The sequence below is a fragment of the Melospiza melodia genome, chromosome 11 (genome assembly GCF_035770615.1).
Source record: "Melospiza melodia melodia isolate bMelMel2 chromosome 11, bMelMel2.pri, whole genome shotgun sequence".
NCBI lineage: Eukaryota > Metazoa > Chordata > Aves > Passeriformes > Passerellidae > Melospiza > Melospiza melodia.
The window spans coordinates 26,565,175-26,587,528 of NC_086204.1; the positions used below are offsets into that span (position 1 = coordinate 26,565,175).

General features: G+C 42.5%; 1 protein-coding gene across 2 annotated transcripts in view; it reads right to left on the reverse strand.

The window, feature by feature from the left end:
- Positions 1-1,357: 1,357 nt before the first annotated feature.
- Positions 1,358-22,354, reverse strand: part of GLIS1 (GLIS family zinc finger 1) — a 177,875-nt gene continuing 156,878 nt past the window's right edge. For both annotated transcript variants that reach the window (XM_063166137.1, XM_063166135.1), the window contains exons 8-10: positions 9,942-10,126; positions 4,441-4,608; positions 1,358-1,930 (exon numbers count right to left, since the gene is read on the reverse strand). In XM_063166137.1, the coding sequence (XP_063022207.1) occupies positions 1,794-1,930; positions 4,441-4,608; positions 9,942-10,126 (490 nt within the window). In that variant the 3' untranslated portion in view covers positions 1,358-1,793. The remainder of the gene's footprint in view (positions 1,931-4,440; positions 4,609-9,941; positions 10,127-22,354) is intronic.

A 22,354-nucleotide genomic window follows, 5' to 3' on the forward strand; every position in this document is an offset into this window, starting at 1 on the left:
TTGTCTCAGACATTACAGCTTTGTTGGGCTTTGGATATTTTTCTGTGTCTTCCTTTAGAAGCCCCAGTTCTTCCTGCTTGGCAGTTGTTAAGCTACCTGCCTCCTTATTTAATGTTCTGGGAGAGAGTTCTGCCCACTTATGTCTGAGACCAAAAAAACCCCAACTCTGAGGCACCAGAATAAACAAACAGGACAGAAAGCCAAATGTGGCCGTGATGAGAAGCAAAGCCACGTGTGTAGGCTTAGAGCACAATTTGGGGCCTTTCTGCATTTGGGTTCCAGGAGAGCAGTGATGAGTCAGTGCTGCCAGAGCTGCCTGACCACAATTAATGGGTTTGCAGCTGGCACTGGGTGTCCTTGGGAGCCTGAGAGCTTCAGGAACCCTTGCTAAAACGGGGGGGGTCGGGTCATGTAACCCCAGGAACCTTGTTCTGTAGTGACTAAAACTTCCTGAATGTCTAAGCTTCATTCTAATTTCTGGACAGAAAGCTAAATTGGATACAGAGGCCCCTTCACATGCACTAACAAGGTGCAACCAGGCCCTGGAGAAACAAGTGCACCGTGCAGGCTCTGTGGTTACCCTGTATCAGCCCCGGCATGGGGGGAATTTCTGTGTTTGCAGAGGCTGCAGGGGCTGAGGAGAGGCACAGGGGCACCAGGGATCCTGATCAGCAAAGCTGTGGGGCCCTGGGACACAGGCACATGAGGGACCTGAGCTGTGGGACCTGAGCTGTGTCCCATTTCTGGGAAGGGAGGAGATGAAAAAAGGAAAGTACCATCCTCAGCCACAGACTGGGTTCAACCCAGCTTGGGCTTTTCAGCGGTGCCCTGTGGCAGCCTCTGCAAGTGAACAGACATGGATTGATGCAGGCACTGGAGAGCCCTTAGTAAGCCCAGCTGGCAGTGCTTTGTAAATGAGAACTGTTTTTTCCAGTTAATTTTCCCTGTCTGTTCTCCCACAGCGCCGTGGGACACTCCAGGAGCTCAGCTCTGACAGACCTGCTGGGCACACCCTGGGGCACCCGGCCCCGTGCAGGATTTATCCTTCTCAGGAATCCTCACTATGCTGGGAACTGCAGCCACAGTGACAGGGAACCCAACTACTGCAGGGGACCCTGTTGCACTGCAAGCCCCTTGGTTTTCCTCACATACCCGTGGGCTGTTCTAATGTCACAGTGACTGAGATGTCACAGCTTTGTTAAAATCCCTCTCAGGCATGTTAAAAATGCAGTATCAGGGAGCCCAATGGTGTTAAGAAATGACAGTACACTTGTTTCCAGTTTTTAATGCTTTCTTGTAAAACTGAAAATACAAAACTGGCTGAGCAAATGTAGATCTTTATATACATGAGGTCTCTGATTAAAAAAATCCTTTTAGTTAAAAAAAAAAAAAAAAAAGAAAAAAAGGGAAGACTGAACCAACAAGTTAAATGAAAACTGATTAAAGGGAACAACATTCTCAAATTGAAGCATACTTTCCAGGAAGGAAAACATCTTCTTTACAAGTTTATTATATAACTTACATTTACACTTTACTGAGAGAACTTACAAAACAAGCTGCTTGAAATGCTCCTCATTCCCTTAAAGCATGAATTTCAAAGTGCCACAGCAAAGGAACAGGTTCCAATATTATCTTATACAGACTATTCATGTATAAAATGGTTTGGTAAATGTGAGGTGTTCATTTAAATGAGCACATATAGGGATACAGACTAAATAAAAGTACTGAACAACACCTTTGTTATTACATATGCAGTTATAGGTATAATAAAGGAAACAAGGCCAGCACTGCTCTTAGGTATCTGTGTAGATGGAAGGAATGTGATTCAAGCAGTGATCAAAGGCACTGTTCTGGAAGAATCCATTTTCATCCGTTCCATTGGAGACCATGTCTTCAGAGACACACTGGGCTTCAGAGATCCCCTCGTAGCCTGCAGGAGGGACAAGGACAGGGACACGAGTTAGTGCCAGTACACGAGAGGAGGGGGGCACAGCCTGGGGGCCCACAGCACAGCACAGCACAGCACAGCACAGCACAGCACAGCACAGCACAGCACAGCACAGTGGCAATGGAAGGGCAATGGTGCTCAGCATCAGAGCCTTGCCAGGACAGGCTCAGTTTTCAGTGGGTGTTTGAGTCATCATGGCTGGTGCTCCCGTTCATTTCTGGGCAAAGCTGTGCACTTGCAAGTGAAGTGCAAGAATCAGAGCAGGGCTCTCTTGGGACTCAGTCATTATCTGAACAGGACATCAAAACAATGAGTGGGCATTGATCCTACTAAGTGTGCACTAGAAGTGATGCAGTCCTCTTGGTTTGGGTTTTTCCTTTTAATAGCGCTTTGAAAAAAAATATTCCATGAGTCTCCCAGCTGCTCATAGGATGAAGAAGAAATCTGGATCCTGCATTTATTGGCTCTCCACATAGTGCAGGTCTGAGGAAGCTTGGCTGGGGCAGGTCAGGCTCACAGGACATGGGGAAAGAGCAATAGTGAACCTCAGCCCACCAAAGCCCACCAGCCCAAGCTGGTTGCTGCTTGCCAGGCTACCAGAAAGCCACGGCAGTAGGGAAGAATTCTCTGTCCTTCTTTCATAATGCCAAACTTCCACAGCTATTACAACCTCCTGAGCTGCACATCCCTGTGGAAAGGAGCAGGTTTGTCATTCTACCAGATGCTACAGCATTTATTGCCTACACAAAGGACATGAAAATTTCTTATTACCATCCACTATAGCCTGCTTTTGCAACTGGCCAGTCAAGGCCCACATGTTCGTTTCACTGCAGGAAAACCTGTCCACTTCATTGTGCCTATTTTACTGTTATGTGTGTTTTTATTATTTGAGATCAAATTCTCTACTTACTTACATTTCTGCATTTTCCTATGACTTATTAATTTACTGTTGGTTTACAGGTCAAGATTCTGCTATCTGCAGAAATCTGGCACACAGTGAATGTCCAGAGGTTCTGGAGGATGACCTCAGCATGTTTATCTGTGTCGGGCCAAGTGGAGTGACCAGTATTTTGATAAGTTTTGTGAGTGTTTATGTTATGTTAATTTCTATTTGATGAGCCTGTATACAGGGTGGATACAGAACCACAGATGGATAAAACCCAAGATAAGCATACACCCCAGAAATCATTATTAGATTCCAGATAGAGTAAACTATCCAAAGTCCTGAACAGAAAATAAAAATTTATTGACTGTTAATGTGATTCATGGAACAGCTGTTTGCCAGTCACATTGGGCATTCCTGCGAGATGAGATCTCATTTAATATTAATGGTGCTATAAAAGCCTGAAAAAAATTAATGCATAGCCTTGATGAATCTTGCAAACCTGAATGGTTCTATTTTACACACTAAAAGATGAGATGAGATATATATATTTCATACATGTTTATGTTTCAGCCTTTTAAGTATTTGCATGCCTCAATAACCACTCCAAAAACAAAAATACTAAACAGAAACATTTCATGATAGTTTAGGCCCAGACAGAAAAATCAACTGTTGTTGAAGTTGGTGTCTTGCCACAGTATTATTCTTTACTGCTACAATTTCTTTTGGAAAGTTTATTTAGTCTGTTCTTTAAATATTGCAGGCTGTCAATCTAAGCTTGAAATTTGATGTTAACATGAAAAAACCCTATGTTTTAGTAATATCAAACTTATGAGTAACACTAAAGAATTCAAAGTTGAAGTTGAAACTTCATCTTAAATGTTTCCCTTGTGTTGGTTACTGATGCATGCACTTCCCAGAATGGAACAGCAGACAAATGCGTGCACACTTGCTCTGAACAGAGTCTCCTTTAATACAAAACAAACAGGAAAGTCAACTCTAATTTTGTGGTCTGACTCAGGCCCCAATTCAAAAAGCACTTAAACATATGTTTTCAGTATTGCCCTTAACCGAGGTGCCCTCCTGAGTGCAGACATGAAGAGAATTTTCTTGCAGATATGTAAGTAAAGATTGCAGCAAATGCTTGTGCTTTATGGCTCTGACAATACTCATGTTTTGTTTGATTTCAGCAATTCTGTCAATTATTAATTTTAAAGATAGAAAAAAAAGAACACTTAAAATATTGAAGTACTGTAGTAATGTAGCCATTACAAGTTTGACCTGATTATAAAAGCCTTCCTGAAGCACACCTGAAATGTGCAATGAACAGACCACACAAAAATGCAGGCAGTGCCTTGCCAGCTCTCCTGAAGGTGGCTGTTGCCTATGGCATCCAGCAGAATGGAAGAGACTCTGTCTATCAGTCAAATACAGCATGATTTGAAAAAACAATTTGCTTTCCTTCTGGAGTTTTTACAGATGAAAATTAATTTCAGGGCTGTTTTTTATACAAACATGTTTTTGTCATAAAATTGAAAATAAAATGCATTCTTTGCCCCTCCTGCTACAAATATCAGATGGATAATTCCTTGTAGGTGGAATAAATTACCTGTTGAAGCTAAAGGTGCATTGAGTATGTGATAGCCGTTCTGCCTCAGAGGATTGAAGCAATGGGATTCCCCTGTGAGCACATCACTGCTGACAGACTGGTCCATTGTTCTGTAGCAATCTCCGTAGTGGAAACAGTTCTGTATGGAGTGAAAACTGCCTTGGTAACCTGAAAGCAGATATTGCACACAATTCAATCCTGCAGTGGTACTACCTCCACAGCATTTCTGTCACAGCATTTCATTACTGTTGGGGGGTTTAGTTCCACAGTTTTAACTTTGGAAAATGATCATCTTGTTCTGTAAAGTGCAGTTACAGAAGAGCTGCATCAGACTCGGTCTCACAAGGTGCTGTGGACTGTGATCCCCATCAAGCAAAAATCTCAAGGATGGGCTTAATTTCAAGCAATAGATCAGCTGAACACAGTCAACAGCACCCTTGGATCCAAGGTAAGTAGTGACCCCTCCACTGGATCAGGTCCAGGATGCTCAGCTCCTAAGGGAATGTCTCTGTAATGAATCACTGTTAATTTAAATACAACAATGCAATATTTAAATAAATAGCACTGCTTTGTTTTCAGTTAAGTCTTTTGCCATCCAGTGTATGCTGTGCACTGCTGGAGACAGCACTGTTTGTCCAAAACGCCTTCACAGGTTCCTCAAACTTCTTTCCCAGACTGTTCTTGATCCAAATGAACCCCCTTTCACTGGACACAGGGGACCACAGTGTGCAGGCAATGACCTAGAAGTGCAGGACTGACTCCAGATAGTTGTCAGGTGAAGACTGAGTTCAACCAGAGGTTCTTCTGCTTCTGTAAAGTGCTGAGATAGATCTGTATGGTCTTTGCTTGCCTCAGTCATTCTGCTTTTGGGACATGTTTGACTTTCGTCTCCACATACCCAAAACTTCTTACATCCTGGGGTTTTTCTTCCCAAGTATTGTATTATCAGTACCCAGCAGTTTGGGTTTTGCCATCAGAAGTTGTGAATGAGTTGTAGACAACAAAAGAAAACATTTAACAGTAAAGGACAAATGAATTGCTGAAAAAGGAATTTTGCAATTTATAATTTGTTACAACATCCTAAAAAATTGTAATTTGTTCCCAGAAGGATGATCTCAAAGTACATCACAATATTTAAAACAACCATGGCCTGATTTAATTCTCTTCTTTCCTCCTGCCTCAATAAGCTCTTCCTTATTCTGGGTGCAATGCACACTAACTGCACATTCCTATCAGCTGCCCCTTTTCCTGCCTTCTCTGGAATGATTCTCCTACCCTTAAATGCAACTGAAGTCAACCAAAATAAGCTTAAAGTCTAGCAGGACGTACTTCAGGATTTTCCTCTAATTGCCAGAAAAAATACAGAGTTGTTGCCTTTCTTCCCTCAGTCTTGCAGAGAGTGAAACATTTCCTCAGGAACTCCTGCAGAAGCTCGGGGCAGCTCAGTGAATCCCAGTCCTGGCCACATTTCCCCATTTCCAGCTGACAGCTCGGCCCCACTCACAGCAGAGACCAGCCCTGCTGGCCTGCCTGTGCTGCTCTTCAGTCTGTTTGTTCAGAAATTAAATCCTGTGCCTGTCCCCAGAGCAGCTGGGGCTATGTGGGGTGAATTGTGAGCTTGAACACCCTTACAATTCCTGCAGTGTGCAAGCTCTCTCCTGTTCAGTAACATCTCCCACATTTCTCTGTGTTTTTCCTCTACTACCAAAGTCTGACCAAGCAGACAATACCAGGCAAAGCTCAGGGTCTGCTCACTTCGTATTTCCTAAGTTAGCAATAAATAAGGCCAAGTGAGACAATTCTTGAGTAGAAATGTAATCAATTCATTGAGTGGTGAAAGATTTGCTCTGAAGGTTCCCAGTTTAAGATGTGCTTTGGCAGAATCTGCAAGGATTTAGATGCTTAATTTCTTGAGAACATCTGATCCACTACAAAACACCTACATTGTTGATGTCCACAATTAGGGAAGTCCTAATGGATGACTCTTAGATAAAGACACTACACACTCTGTACCAAGGCTGCTCATACTTGCTGCTATGGCAAAGGCAGCCCAAAAATGTGGAAAGCTGAGCATTAAATGATGCATGTCCTTCCCTGGAACAAACAGCCAGCCACTCTATTTACTGCTGGAGAGTCTGGCTCAAAGAACCAAAGAGCTCTTATGAGAGGTAGCACAGCCCTCTTTTGATGTGGTTTTAGGTACAGTGAGTTATTGATTGGCTTTGAAACTTATCCTTTCTGTTTACAAAACAAACTCCTTGCTGTAAGCCTTCTAAAAATACATCCTTTTGAGATGAGCAGCGGAAAAAAGAGACATTTGGCTTCAAAGGAGGCTCAACTGGTTGCAGAGAACACTTAGATGCATTGCTAGAGAAAAAAAAATAAAAATGAGCCTTTTCCAGAATGTCTGCTACAGACATCACTTCTAGGGAAGGCATGACATCTTCTCTGTCCCTGTAACTGCTGTCCTTCCCCTGTGCTCCCAGGCTTGCCTTTGTTACATCAATTAAAAATCTTCATGATCTACAGAGCTGGCACAGTGGCTTAGAAAAGCAGAGAGCAGCCAAGCATGACAGAACTGGATTGAAACCAGTCAGATCCAGGGCTTTCCCAAGACCTGTGGGCAAAGGTTATTTTGCAGTGTTTGAAGTTACACTGTCTGGAAATACCTGAAGCAGAGAACTGCCTCAGAATCAGTCTGGAAAAGAACTGCCATGAGCAATGAAATCCTCTTTTGGATTGCAGTGTTTATCCCTCAGCACCAGTGTGAGATAATCTGAGAAGGCAGAGGCAAAAGTGTTCCTGGAACCACCCAGTGGCGAGGGGGGTGTAGGAAAATCCTGGTGCTTCTGCACTGCTGACTTCACCAGGAGATGATTCCTGCCAAGTGCTTCACAGAGAAATGCAGAGAAATGCACCTTCCCTGTTCCAACCTGCCTGCAAGGTGGGATCAGTGCAGGAATGAAACTAAAGAAAATACATGGAATGAGGAAGGGAAAGGGTGCAGACAGAACAAAGCATCACACTAAAAATGGGATTTCTGACCCTTTGGGTTCATTGCATTTGTTGTGGTTCCTTTACATTTCTTTAAATGCTTCACTGAGAAAATATGGGGAATTAAAATATGATTGAAATCCCATAACCAAGCATTGGGTTAACAACCACATATGGTTGATTAAACTAAACAGGGAGCATTTTTACAAGTTCTTAAAAAAGACTCCCTTCAGGGGTTAAAATACAAAGTAAGCAAGAAGGCTGGTCCAGTGCAGACATCCCTACTCCTTCTGGAGTGCAAATCTGTAGTACCAACTTGGCAATAAGTGTTTCACCAATATTTTTTTTGCCACATGGATTTCAGGTTTTCCTTCAGTTTTGATTTAAATCAAGAATTTTCTGAGGTTATTTTCAAGTGAAGAATTTACTAAATGCCCTGTCAGTTTAAATGATCACTGTTAAATGCTTTATGTACAGTAGATGTAGAAATATAACAGTTCATAAAGGAATAAACTGAGTTCCAAACATAACATTTAGTTAAAATTTTGCTTTGAAATAATTTGTGGCAGAAAAGCTGCACTTAGCCACTTCACACAGTGCACTGGCTGCCTCTGCTTCTCTAAGGCACAGCCTAGAAAACTTCAAGCAGCTTTAAAACCAATGATGTAATGAGCAAATAATTGGAATATGGCTATTAAATGCCATCTTGTTATGTCATGTCATTTACATGTATTTGCAAATAAATCTCAGCTTTTCAAATTCCATAAAATTTCTGACAAGAAATCATGTCAGGTATAAATAACTACAGGATTCCATTGCCTGCCAAATTCTTTCAGCATGTAATGATTTCCATGTGATCTTACTACAGCTAGGTTAAAACATATAAATAATGTCAGCTTGTTCTTTCATTATCAATATTTCTGCTACCAGCCTGATGAAGCTGCCATCTCCTAAAAATTCCACATCCACACTGTTTATGTGCTTCTGTACAGATGCCTGGTTCTACACTAAGTTTATGTGGTGTACCTTTTTTTGGCAAAAATTCAAAACCCCCAAATTATTACGGATTCCATTAGAAAATGTGCTATTAATGAACTGAGAGGCAAAAAAAAAAGAAAATGTAGAGCAAGTGCAGCTAAGTACAGGTTACAGATAATTGGTTTCAAAGGCTGCTAATCAAAACTGATTTTGGAATGACCATTTCCATAATTAATTTATAATAATACTTCAACATTTGGCCAAAGTGGAAAATTATTGCTTTTTCAAAACCACATGACATAACACTTAGAAAGCAACAATTCATTCAAAAGGAAATGTGGTTTTCTTAAGGAATAAAGTCAATTTATTTAAGTGGTTCAAAACTTGTTCTGTCTATGCATTTGTTTCTGCCATAGTAATGAGCTGCTAAACTTTCCTCTTGTGGCTTGTAGTTATTTAGCTCATTATAGCAACATAATCATATATCATTATATGCTATCATAAATCTGCCACTTCTCCCTTACAGAGTTAATCTTTTTAAATTGAATAATCTGTTGAGCATCAGGTTGAGTTAGTTTTTCCTTCAGCACAAATCATTAAATATAATATGCTTTAACTTTTCAGACTAAGCCTTTCCAAGCAAAGAGCAAAAACACTGCTCAGAGAACGAGGGGCAGAGGGAACTGCTGGGATACCCAACCCCATCCCAGCTGGGAGCTGCTCAGGGCTTTGTGCTCAGGCTCTTGCAAGCAGACAGATGTCCTGCACACTTCTTTATTGGGAATATTTACCACATTTTAGCAGCTCACCATCTGGATTGCATAACAGATTTCTGAAATATGCAAGCTCCTGTTGCTGGAAGAATCTGTGATAATAATATCTCTTGCTAATTTGTGCCTCAAAAATTTCAGGAACATTAATTAGTTCCCACAGCAGAATCCCAGAATAGGTATGTAAGCTTGCAATTAAAAAGGCTGAGTAATTCAGAACAAAAAATGTTTCAAATTAAGCTCTGGGACAGCTGCTTAACGCTCCCATTCCTGTCCTCGAGTCCCACAGGCACTCTACAGTTGTACAGAGTGCATTTACATGTTACTATATAATGTAAAACAAGCCAAACTTCCAAATAATAAATGAAAAAAATTTGCTTTCTTTGTCTAATTCCATGTCTTGTGCATCACTGTGAGTGCATGGAGCAGCCCATGTATTCTGGGACTGGATGGCTCCTGCAGGGACACTCCAGGCTGGATGACCAGTTAGGGGAGGTGCATGGCCAGCAGCCTTCTACTGAAGCACCTGAATAAATGCAATAAATCTGCTGTTGGGACAGCCTTCCCCATTATGATGACATATCACAGCATGGACCTGCCTTGAAATTCACATCTGTATGTACATCAATCCAATTTAAAAACTGAAGTGCCCACTGAAATGCTGACACTATTAGCCAAATATGAAAAAAGCAAAATAAATTCTTTCTCTCCAGGTGGAAATTAGAAAAGCTGCAAAAAACAAACAGAGGGAAGAGTTACCTTGAGATCCCTGCTGTACAGACTGGTTGGGAAATGGGGTGTACGGTGTATTTGGTATCCCAGAAAACTGCTGCCCGTTGGGTGACTGGCTGTGGGATGATGGAGAGCCGTGTTTCTGCAAGAGGGAAGGTGGAACTAAAGCTTTCAGGGGGCTGACAAGTGGAGAGATTATGTTGGGAGCAAGCCTAGAAAAAGAAAATAAAGAAAAACTTCACATATCACATCATAATATGGCAAAATGAAATACTTGTATGAACTTTTTCTATAATGGCCAAACTATAGAGAAGTCTGTTTTGCAGGTACAAATTATACTGAAAAAAAGGACAACAATGCAGTGCTACCTTCAGATATTTGCTAGGAGGCAAGAGTTAGACAAGGAATTCTGTTCCTTTATACTGATTTCCTGCACTTGCCATAAATGCCAGATAGATCAAAATGACACCACTCCTCAGTGAGCAACTTAATCACAGCTCCATCTGATTTAGAACTTTGTGAGCTGAGATACATGTCTAGAAACAGAAGTGGGAAATGTAGCTAGAATGGGTAAATGCAAGTGAATTGTTTAAGTGCCTTCACAGCTGTAACAGGGTCAAGCTGCAGCCAGGACAAAGAAAAGTGTTTGTTTCACTCTGCAGATGAGCAAAGAGTGGATCTCCCACAGCTGTGACAAGGGGCCCTGTGCCCCCCAGCCCAGTGTGCCCTGTCAAACAGCACAGGCAGCGTGGGGAGCTCTCAATACCCTCTCTGCTGCCTCCAGAGCTTTTGCTAAACCTGAGAAGGACCTCTCTGAGCAGCACCAGAACCTTCAGATGCTGCAAAATCCACCTCACTGTCTGACAGCCACCCTGTGGAAACTTCCCAGCCACAGAACCCGAGGAAAAAATATAAAACAACCTCTGCAGGTTGTAATTGATGTCACCAAGCTGGAAAAAAATACTGAGCACAAACTGTTGGAGGCAGACAAAAATTAACTAAATAAAAACTCCAGTCTCTCACTGGTGTCTTCCTCTACCCCTGCACAAGCTGTTCAAACACCATAAAGCATCATTTCACAGGATGGCTTCTTGGAGCAGTTGGACTGGCCCTGGGAGCGAGGCTGTGCTCCAACGAGGGCTAAGCACTGCATGAGAGTGTGCAGGAGGTAAACAGAGGGGAACTGTGAATAAATGGTGACAACAGCTTAACCAAATTTAACATGATAGGCACAGGAACGCTGCCAAAAGCTGTCACAGTGACACTGTAAATATTAGAAGGGGTTTAAATCAACCAATCCAAGTCCCTCCTATGCTCAGACAATTCCTTCTCCCAAAACAAGGAAGCAAGATCGATAATACAAACTACAAAAACTGAATCTCCCTAAACTAAACTGAGGAATTAAACTAGTGTTGTTAAATGGGTGAAGGCAAGGATATTTTCAAGTTAAATAGCAAGAACTAGAAAACTGTCACTGACATATTTTCTGAAAAATCCTTTCCTTAGGATTTTTCCTCCTGAGAAGGTGAGAGGCCTCAGGAACAAAATTTAAACAATGGTTATCTGCTGCTGTGGAATGCAACAGGTGCATCTGGGATTGGTCTCATGTGGTTGTTTCTAATTAATGGCCAATCACAGCCCAGATGGCTTGGACAGAGAGTCTGAGACAGAGCCTTTGTTATCATAATTTCTTTTTCTATTCTTAGCTAGCCTTCTGATGAAATCCTTTCTTCTATTCTTTCAGTATAGTTTAATATATATCATAAAGTAATAAATCAAGCCTTCTGAAACATGGAGTCAGGTCCTCGTCTCTTCCCTCATCCTTGGACCCCAGGTCACACGGTCACAGGAAACAATTTTCTATTGCGAGAAAGATACTCTCTCCAGTAAGTGCTGATCAGCAATATGTAAAACAAAGAGGGCTACTGTCAAATTAAAGGAGCCAACATGTAAGGAGAAAAAGATCCTATTTGTTCTGGTTTGGAAAAGGCTGCAGAGGTGCCAAAATAGGACTGGGGATGCCAGGGCTCCCTGTGCTCCTCCCAGCTCAGGGACAAACGCCACCAGCCCCTGCTCCGGCTCACAGCCACAGGGACATCGTCCCCCACCCGCCAGCAACGCTCTCAGAGGCCTGGAAATGCTTCTATCTGAAAGGAGATTAAAAAGATTGCAGTTGTTTTCGTTGGAAAGATAATAGCTGAAGGGCTCATGATAGTGACATTTATATGGGTAATGACCACACACACATTTAAAAGAGAAACAAAAGATGTACTAAAAACTCCAGTGCCGGGATGAGCCAGAAACCAGTGCGGGATGAGCCAGAAACCACTGTGAATAGGGGAGGGAAAGGCTGCTGGGGAGCGAGTCCTCTGCAACTGCCTGTGCTGGGTTTCCTCTGCCTGCTCTTGGAACGCCTTGTCCCGGCTACTGCTGGGAAACGCAGCACCCCACGGAGACCTGCCGGGCTGCTGCGAGGGCTTTGTCAGGATGGGCCATCGTCTCTCTAAATTCTGTGCAATCACGCTGCTTTGTCCAACAGAAATGGTACACTTAGGTATCCAGCTGTGGGAATACTGAAAATCCCAGCTTCCCTACCCACTTTAACTACTCCCAGAGGCTACTTAAATCTTAACCAAGGGAGAAGAATTTAAGTTTTTATTGTTATTTTTAAAGCAGTGCTTGTTCCCACTCGCTCTCTTGCATCCCTGTTTTTCCTGTGTGTGAGCTCAACGGGGTTTGTGCCTCGAAACCTTTGAGACGAGTGTTGAGGGGTGGAGAGGTCCCCTGCAAGGCCAGAGGGTGCAGGCCCTGCTCCAGCTGGGAATGCTGAGCAGTGTGTGGAGCTGCCAGCTTGCTGCTCTCTGGGCATGGCTCTCCCAATGCTGGAGCTGCTCAGCAAACATTGCTGGCTGTGGGCAGCTGTATCCTAGGAGCAGGAACCTGAGCTGAAACCCTGACAGCTCCGGGGAACACTTGAGCATCGCTGCCTCCTCTGCATCAAGAGACTTTCACAGAGCTCAGCAGTTCACCATAAAAATCTGCTACGTTCTGCTCGAGCTCTCCCAACAAGGAATTCAGCATGTTTCCTGGAGCTTCAGGCAGTTTTCAGCTAGGAAAGAACTTTTTGCTCAGCAGAAAAATCTGGCTATGTTAGCACAAGTGGCCAATATGGAGATCTGTGTCCTTAAAATATTCATCACAATCCCTACGGCTCAAGCTGGTCCCTAAAATATTTCTCTGTGTGTGCGTGTGCATGTGTGAATGTGCTCTGGCACACTCAAGGGGAGATTTTCATCAGCCAAACTGTCCAGTCTCCTGTGCTGTGTTTTTAATTCTCTCCTGAGTATCTGCCTACTAATTCGGTTGCTGTGATACTCAGGTTGTTAAAAGAGGAGGAATCATTCCTGATACAAATTAAACTGATAATGCATTAGAGCCTAAAGGTGATGCCTTCTGTGTGGAAGATGAAACACTGAAAGACTTACAGCAGGAACTCAGCTGGATACACTAAAATTCCCAGGCAGCAGCTCAGGCATGTGTGTTTCAATAACTAATAGCCTGCACATTTCCTGTTAATACTGTACTACAACCACAGTTTGCTTTGGTTTGGAAAGTAATAATAAATATATACCATATATTTTACCTTAATTGTAACTTGCATAATTCAGTAAATTTGCAGGTCCTTTGGGGCCTTTTAATATATATCTGTGCCTATATATAGCTGTATGTAAAGAGATATAAATACTCTCACAGGCACGAAGAAAAATCCATATCCTTCCTTAATTCATTACATTTGAGGGCTCCTGGCTCTATGGAGTATTTCTGTTGAGGGCCAAACAAGGGTGTGATGGGGGAGCCTCCTCTCCACCCTGTCCAAGACACAGGAGCAACAGCACACCACGGAGAGAAGGAGCTTGGCTGGAAACAAAAGGAACATTCTGCTCGCACAGCATGCCCTGGCCTGTGCCATTCACAGCCACAGGAGCCACAGAATCGAACAAAATACCTATTTTTTTACCAAGGGACTGAATAATTTAATGGCCAAAACCAACATTTCCATGCTAAGCGAGGGGTAATCACATCTTGTGCTTCAGGATGTAAAGTGATCGCCCGTGGAGGAGGAGAGGAATTCTGCTCTCTTCTCTCACCACAGCTCAGGGTGACTGACCACGCACTGGGGCCTTCTCCAGTTCCCCCTGGAGCAGCACTGGAGGATGGAGCTGGAGATGGAATTCCTGTCTGAGGGAGCTGGGACTGCAGCTGGGATTGCAGGGCCAACCCTTCCTCTGAGGAGGCACCAGCAGGCAATCAAGGAAAAGCACTACTCAGAAAAATCCTGTGTGATTCACACACACACACAGCCAAAAGGAAGCTTTGGGAATAACTGAGCCTAACTCAGTAACCACCTTGTCTGTGGCACTGTGCACATTTCTGCACCAACACTGCCTGAAAAGGCCCAGCTCCACAGCCCTTCCCACAGAACTCCTGCAGTCAATGGGATTCTACCCACAAACAATCATGAAACCAAGTGGCAGCCATGGACAACAAACCAGTTCCTCAACTCCACTGGAAAGCACTTGTCACATCAATGGAAATATTCAGAAATCTTGGTCCTAACAGAAGGACTTTTTAAAGGGAAAATCAGAAGTCAAAACATAGAAATGATTGATCTTCCTCTCACTTTCTAAGTGCATACCCTAGGAATCTCAACCAGAAATCCCACTGAAACTTTTTATAAACTTTCTTGTGACCATGCTTTAACAATAAATTTTGGATGGTGGAAGTTTATATTAAATTGTAAGTAAGGCCTTTGTGAGGGAGCTACCTGTGTATGCCATGAGCCAGCAGTGACCTACAGAAAACACCTAAAGGCTACAAGCACCATGACTTTGCTTCAGAATTATTGATCCTGTCTGCACTCTCAGCCTTCCCAAGCAAGCATGGGTGTTTAAGGATCTCTGTATTCTCCCAATGCACACCAAATGTCCTGTTCCAATATCAGTGCAACATAAAGAACCAAAAAAATAAATACAGATGGACCTGGGTTGTTCTGAGATTCCATCACAATGTCTGGATAGGTGTTTTCTATATATCCACAGTGCTTAGTCTGAGGAAGAAATAGATTACCCTTTTGCTTCAGTCTTTGTTCAATACCAGTTCCAGGACAAATTAACAGAATAAGAAATTATAAAGCTTCTTTAGGATAAGAGGGCTTGACTAGACCTTGACTGCCAAACTGCATACAGTATACTTGGTAAATACTGAGTGGAACTGAAAATTAAAACTGAAAAATAATAAAAATTAATTCAAAATAAGATTTTTGAATTATAAATAGGAATGAAGTATAACTGCAAATGGAAATATGTAAGATGGGGATGTTTCCAATATGAAAACTGTCTGGGTTTGTTTTTTTTTTAATGGTGTGATGGCTTGATTGGCAGATTCCTCAGCCAGACAAAGAACCTCAACCCATATCCCATTAAGTTCCATGGAAACAGGACCAAATCCAGGCTGAAAAACATCTGTCCTTTATGTCAAATCATTTTTTCTATATTTTGGGTTATAAAACTGTTCTGTAACATGCACAGCAGTATGGCCAGATTGAAAAATTGTGACTTTTGAGAATCATGACTTAACTCAGATTAACATAAAGAAAAATGGCAAATAAAGCACCAGAGTAAGAAGCACAAACCAAAGCAGCTCCACATTTTATCTGAAGTGCAGCACTGTAGCCACTTACAGGCACTGAGAGTTTCCATGAGAAGAGGTTCTCCCATAAAACCCAGCACTCCAACCAGTTCATTCATAAAATCTCTCCCCTAAGCACCATAGTCACTGATATTGTGAGAAAGTCCAATTCAGTTCCAGGACCAGGAGATTATTTTTTTTTAATGGGAAAAAAAGTTAACACGGATTTTCATCTCTTCCCATAATATTAAAAATGATGTGTAAAGCTCTGCTAATCAGGTCCCTGGATAGGGCCCAATCTGTGGCCACGTGTTTCTGTTCTGGGTCTTGCCCTAGGGGAATTTCTGTCAGCACATGCTCAGGAAACAGTTACACCGTTCACTCCTTTGGACTTTTCTGTAAGACAGACTCTATCTGAAGTTTGGTGAACCTTTGCACTAATCACTGCCAGGTGCCTCTGGCTACGTTTCTGGAATGCAAGGAATCTTTTCCTTCTCTCCTTCTTTTCCTTTCTCCTCTTCCCCCTCTCTCCCTGATATATAATAAATCCTTCAACACAGATCACCTTGCTGGGCATCACTGCATTTCTTACCTTTTCCTATAAACAATGAGCACCCAAGTCCCAGGGCTGTGACACAGGGCTGTGACTCCAGGGTACCACAAGGTGCTCCAAGGTACAACACCTTGTCTCTGGTTTTTATACACGGTCAGAGGCTCTGTCCCTGCTCTACTGCAGCTGCAGCCTGTGACACACCTGTGTGACATCCTGAAAGTACTGCCTGGCTTTTAGACAAATACAAAATACTAATTTTCACTCAAAATGCTGCCTTGGATTACCTGGATCCAGTTCTGCACCTTCACTCACCCACGCTGAGCCAAATCCACAAGTGCAGGAGCTGCTCAGCTCTAAGGAGTAAGAGGGGCTTCATAAATATTATGGAGAACACTCTCCACAGCAACTGTCATGTGACTGAAGAGTCACAGGTCATTTAACTGCTTTAGAATATTTTTAGTGATACCAATAACCGTGATACAAAAGCAATTTCATGTTCAGAATCACAAAGGAGCCCTAAGAGTTCTCTCCTGGTTCACTCAGGGGTTTTCTGTGTGGGGCTGCTCTTGGGCCCAGAGGGGCTTCCTGAAATACTGAAATACTCCCTGTGTGCTCTACCAAATACATGTGCACATCTGAGTGGGCACAGAACATAACTCAGTGTTTGTCACACGTCATCATCTACACAAGCTCACAAAACACACAAACACACTCATTCTGTGTCAAATAAGTATCTCTACAATTGTTCTGACCTGAGATGTGCAACTTCTGCAGAGCAGTTCCTCACAGGGATCATTATGGGAACTGTGCCATTCCAAAGGATGTTTGTATTTATAAGAGTTTGTTTAATAACCTCTGAAATGAAGCTGATGAATTGCTACAGTGGAAGTCACTAAATGAGGGAGATTTGAAAAATTATTCTAGCTTACAATCTAGCAGGAAAAGGTATTCTGGAGTGAAAGAAAAGCCTTATTAATAGGGTCAAAAAAATATAAAAGCATATTTAAATAAAGGGCAGTGCCTTCAGTTCAAGTGATTGCCAGGAAGTGAATTACAAAGACATGTAATCAAACACAGAGATTGTCTACTCCAGATTATCTGCATGTGCTGCATGCTTGACTGATCTATCTTAGTTCAATCATTTAAGGTCATTATTCTCTGGCAAACAGGCAGCAAGATGCTTCCAGGTGGGTTCTGCACAGGTCCTGATGTCTGCTGTCTTCAGGTCTGCCAGGCAGAACACACTACCCAATACTGGGAGATGTTAAAATAGCTTCATTATTTGTTACACCATGATAAACTCCTGTGTTTGGTGTATATGGTTTGCATCAAACTGCAGCAGTTCTGCTTAAAAACAAACAAAATTTGGATGAAAAAAGAGGGGAAAAAAAGCTTTACAGATGTTTAGTGTAAATTTAACTACAGATAAATCGAGTAATGGCTAAAATCATTAATGTAATGCAGAAGAGCTCTGGCTGAATTAATCTTAAATGCTTTCTGAGTTACTCTGACCATCTCCTTTAACCTCCCACATTCTCCTGTAACTCTCTGATTTCTCAGTTTTCCTTACAGTGTCTCCTCTGGGCAGGCACCTCAGCCCTTACTTGAGAGGCTCCCAGGATCCTGAGTGTCAGTGCAGCCCTCTCAGAAACTCAAATGAAAACACTTGCCCACCTATTTCTGCTGATGGACAAACAGTGTTTACCTCAGGATCCAGCACCAGGTTACCCTTAAGCATGTTGCTAATGCTAATTTAGCTTTAAGGGGAGGGGGGAACCTGTATAAGCCTATCTGGACATGATTATGAATGAATTCTGATCACATTTTCTCCAAGGAGAAAAATGACTTGGGATTTGGAAGCAGATGCTTTTAATTACAAATTTTCTTTGTTTGGTGGGGCCCAGTGCAGCACCTGTACATTGTTCTCTCTGGACAGATGTACTGATGCCCCTTTTGCGTGCTCAGATCCATAACACTGAGATAAATTATGAAGGGTTCTTGGCTTCCTCCATTGAAAATGTTTTCAGCTGTCAGAGGTATCTGTTTCTTGTTACTGGTTTTAGTGCTTTTGAAGGGAAGACTAAACCACTGACTTGTGTATTCTGTTATAAATGAAGAGTATTCTCCGGTGGAATCCACAGAGAATGAGGGATGGATCTCCTTGGTCTGTTAGGAAAGCTGTGCAGGTATTTAGTTTTCCAAAGTACTTCTAGAGAATAAAAGTTTCTGTCCTACAAAGTTCCTAACAGCATGTCAATTCCTAGTTCATTGATTTATATGAGCTCACAAACTTAATTGAAAAGATTAATCAATAAACAAGGTTAATAAGAATCAGATATAAGTGGCTAAGACACCTAACTGTCTCTTAAAATAATGAGAATTAGGGGCACAAATGTATTTTTCTACCTGGCCTGGATCCTGGCAGCTCAAGGAGATGGCACAGGAAAGAATCTCCCCTGTGTAACTGACAAGATTTTATCCTGCATGTTTAGTTTCAAGTTTAAAATTATCAGGGATTTCAAATCTGGTGTTCCCTGGTAGAGCAGAACAGAGGCTCTGTGTACCTCATGTTACTTCACTTAAAAAGAAGTGAAGGACTAAGTTTTTAACAGAGAACTCTTTACACTGAAGTATTCCTGTGGTATTTGAAATAACAGGTGCTGAGAAGAGAGCAAACAAAAGCTCTGATGTTTAAGCGCCCTGATTAAAATGTCTCTTTTCACTTGACAGTTCTTAAATCCCATTTCTTGTGATTTTTTGTGGGGGTCAGTGTCACTTCAGGGGGTCAGGCCCCTGGTTTGAGCTGGCTGCAGTTGGCTGGGGAGAAGCCCAGGCACAGGGAGTTGTGTGAGCCCTTCCCTCTAACCTTGCTTAGAGCTAATCCTTTATAGTAAAGGCTCACCAGATTTGGCTCAGAGCCCTCATTAATCACCACTTCTGCCCATCACAGATGTCTTAATCCTACTACTTCTTCATTTACTGGTGTGTTTACAGAGCAGAAACGACCTAAATTACCACAGGAATATTAAAAAAATGGTTTCACTTTCCTTTCCCTTGGGGACACATCACCCTCCCAATCAAGTCATTATTTGTCAGCGCCCCAGCTCCTGTTGGGAACAGAAGTGCTGTTTGTCACAGCACACAAGTGACAGAGAGCCTCAGTCACACACACAGGGATCGTGTTCAGCTCCTACAAAGTGACCTTGTTGAGCCATTGCACTAAATTGGTGCAAATCCCAAACTTGGTGCCACCACTCAAAGTCACTTAACTTCAGTCAGATCAGTTTCATTAAAGCTGATAATTTATCACACTGAATATTCTAAATTGCAATTTACAGAGATGGTCTACAAATGAAACTAGGTACGTTTTTAGATGACTTGGATAATAACAGCTAAAAAAATAGTGGAAAGCAAGCCAAGTGCAACATTCACCCAAGATTTAATAGTAAAAGCTGTTTTTCTGTCCTCACTCTGCTACAAATCAAAATAGAGTATTTTTGCAATGGGCAGAATGAAACCCAGTTTGACATTATACATGGCAAATGCTACAAGAAATGCTAAAATAAACACTTGCTACCTGAAATAAAAAATAAATATACATTTTAATCTGGATCATGCCAAGACCATTTTCTGCATGCTGAAGTATTTCTCAGCCAACCACATTTAGCTAAATTAATATCAATATAAGTAGATTTTTTTTAGTGTAGCATACACTTCATTCCAGAATTTGAAAAAATGTGCTCCATATTGAATAAAGCCAGTATAAATATATTCGGTAATGAGGTCAGATTTTGTTAGAACATTTTCAAGTGAATTAGATAATTTTGTCAAACTATTTAAATGTCTCAGCAAACCATTTGGGAAAATTGACTGCTGCACTTGGTATTGACTTTGGCAAAGGACAGTGTAACATAGGGCTTTTTTTGTTAAAAAAAAGAAAAAGCCTTTAAATCAAATTCTGAATCTCATGTCAAACTTGAGTAGACTATTTGTACTCTGCCTCGTGTAGTTTTTGGCATCTCACACATTTGATGACTCAGTAATTAGATTTCTTGATAGTAATCACTTGGTTCCTGCCACAGACTGCCCGATGTGATCCAGCCTTGTCACGGTCCCCATCCCCAGAGCAGGAATTCTCTGCACACAGCTGACAATGGGGCAAACCCTCTGTGTGTGCCAGAGCTGCAGCAGTGCCATGCAGGGAGGCAGGGGGAGGGCTCCCTTCCCACTGCAAACCCCTGGTACCTTCCAGGAGGGATGGCACTGCCAGGAGCTGGCCAAGGGAACAGCATGCCTTAGTGCTGGCCTTTTGTGTTCAGTGATGTTGCCCAGTTAAATGGATGGATGCTTTAAAGAAAACCCTGCTAAATGAAACTCAAGGATTATTAATTAGTTCACACAAAGTTTCTGCACTTGCAATTAAGATGTCGTGTATGGGCTGCATTTCAGCAGTCGTGAATAATGTAAGCATAAAGCATTAAATACAGCAGGAGGATCCTGGACTGGGAATGACAATGCTGAATGAAGATTATTTTGAGTTTAGAAAACGGTATTTGAGATGCTGAAAAATTCCAAGTAACTATGTCATGAAACTGGATGCCCTGTTTTAAAATAACTATTCAGAAATACATTCCAGACTCCATTCCCTGACGTTTGGCTCATGGTTAGGAATCTTATCTCACTCCCACATTTTGTCACAGGATATTTGGGCAAAGACTTTCCTTAGGTACATGAGCACTGAGATAAGAAATCAGCACTGCTGTCTCCTCAGAGAAGGAATCCAAACTGCACTGAAGCTGGAATTGGCAGAGACATTTCTGATGGAAACTCTGCTGTGTCTGAGCTCAGTGAGAGGCTCAGCCCACTGGCCATGGTGCTCCTGCTGGAAGGGAAGTGCTGTGCCCTGGAATGGAGACACCAGGGGCAGGAATGAGAATTCATCTGGGGGCTTCTGACCCCTCAAACTGCAAACTTGTCTGTTGCCCTCACCCTGCTCAGGCTTTCATTTCTTATTAGCAGCACCAGGACACAAAGGGCCTTAGAAACAAATCCACCTTCCTGAGAGTCTGCTAAATCCTTCCCATAGTATATCCTTACTTTATTTTATTCTTGGTTGGGATTTTTGCCTTAACTCCCCTAGGAACCAACTCCAAGAGGGAACAGCAGAGCAGCACACTGGGAGCAGGCAGAGGGAGGGATCCCACTCCAACAGGCTCAGGCTGTCCCATTCTGCAGGGATGACATCCATGACAGCTCATGGATGACTTTTGGAATGTCTGTCTCGATTCCTATTTGACCTACTGCCTTCTCTGCTACAGAAAACTTCCTGTTTATCTGCAGTAATTTCCAGTGCCTCCTGTGACTCTGCCATGGGAATGAGTCTGCCAACAGGAAATACAGGGTTGGGAATGTGGCAGGGCAGGAGAAGGGCTGGGCACAGGCATTTTGTGGGACAAGGACAGGGTAAGTCTATCCATCACACTGGGAGGGGGACACTGCTACTGCTACCAGCCGAGGTCAGAAGAGAAGGCTGAAGGAGCAGAGGGCACAGGAGCTCAGCTTGCTGCAGAATTCATTCCCCAATTAGGAAAATAAGAAGGACTAGTTTGCTCCTAATTGAATTTCCTCAATCAGATTGTTCTCCAACCACCCCAGGTGTAAATTTCCTTACTACACCTCTTCCATGCCACACACACTCTGCCTTCTGCCCTTTGCTTAAAATCCTTCTGGCCTTTCCTTGCACCATATAAAAGAAGGGAAAGGTCAGTCACTGGAGGGGATGGGAAAACTCTACATTTAATTGCTATATTTGCTAAAGGACATCAACATGTTCCTAGGGAAGGAAAATCCTTTAATCTCTCTGTATCTTAAATTCCCACCAGTAATGCCAAATCAGAGTCCATTTTCCATCCAAAGTGCTGGGAAGTAAAACTGTAAGTATGAATTTGAATTTGTAAGTATGAATTGAATGAGGCCAGGCACCGAAGAAATCTGAGTAAAAAGGTTAGAGCAGTTTTGTGGCTTGCAGAGATTCTTGACTGTTGAGATGGTATGAGAGCCTTGACACACAGTGCTTTAGAAATCTCACACCCTGCAGCCATGCAACTGTACCCCTGCTGTAGCAGTGCAATCCTACCATCAGTGGGATTAAACACTCTTCCCTGATTAGGATCTGGCCTGCTGCTCAGAGGTGCACGGC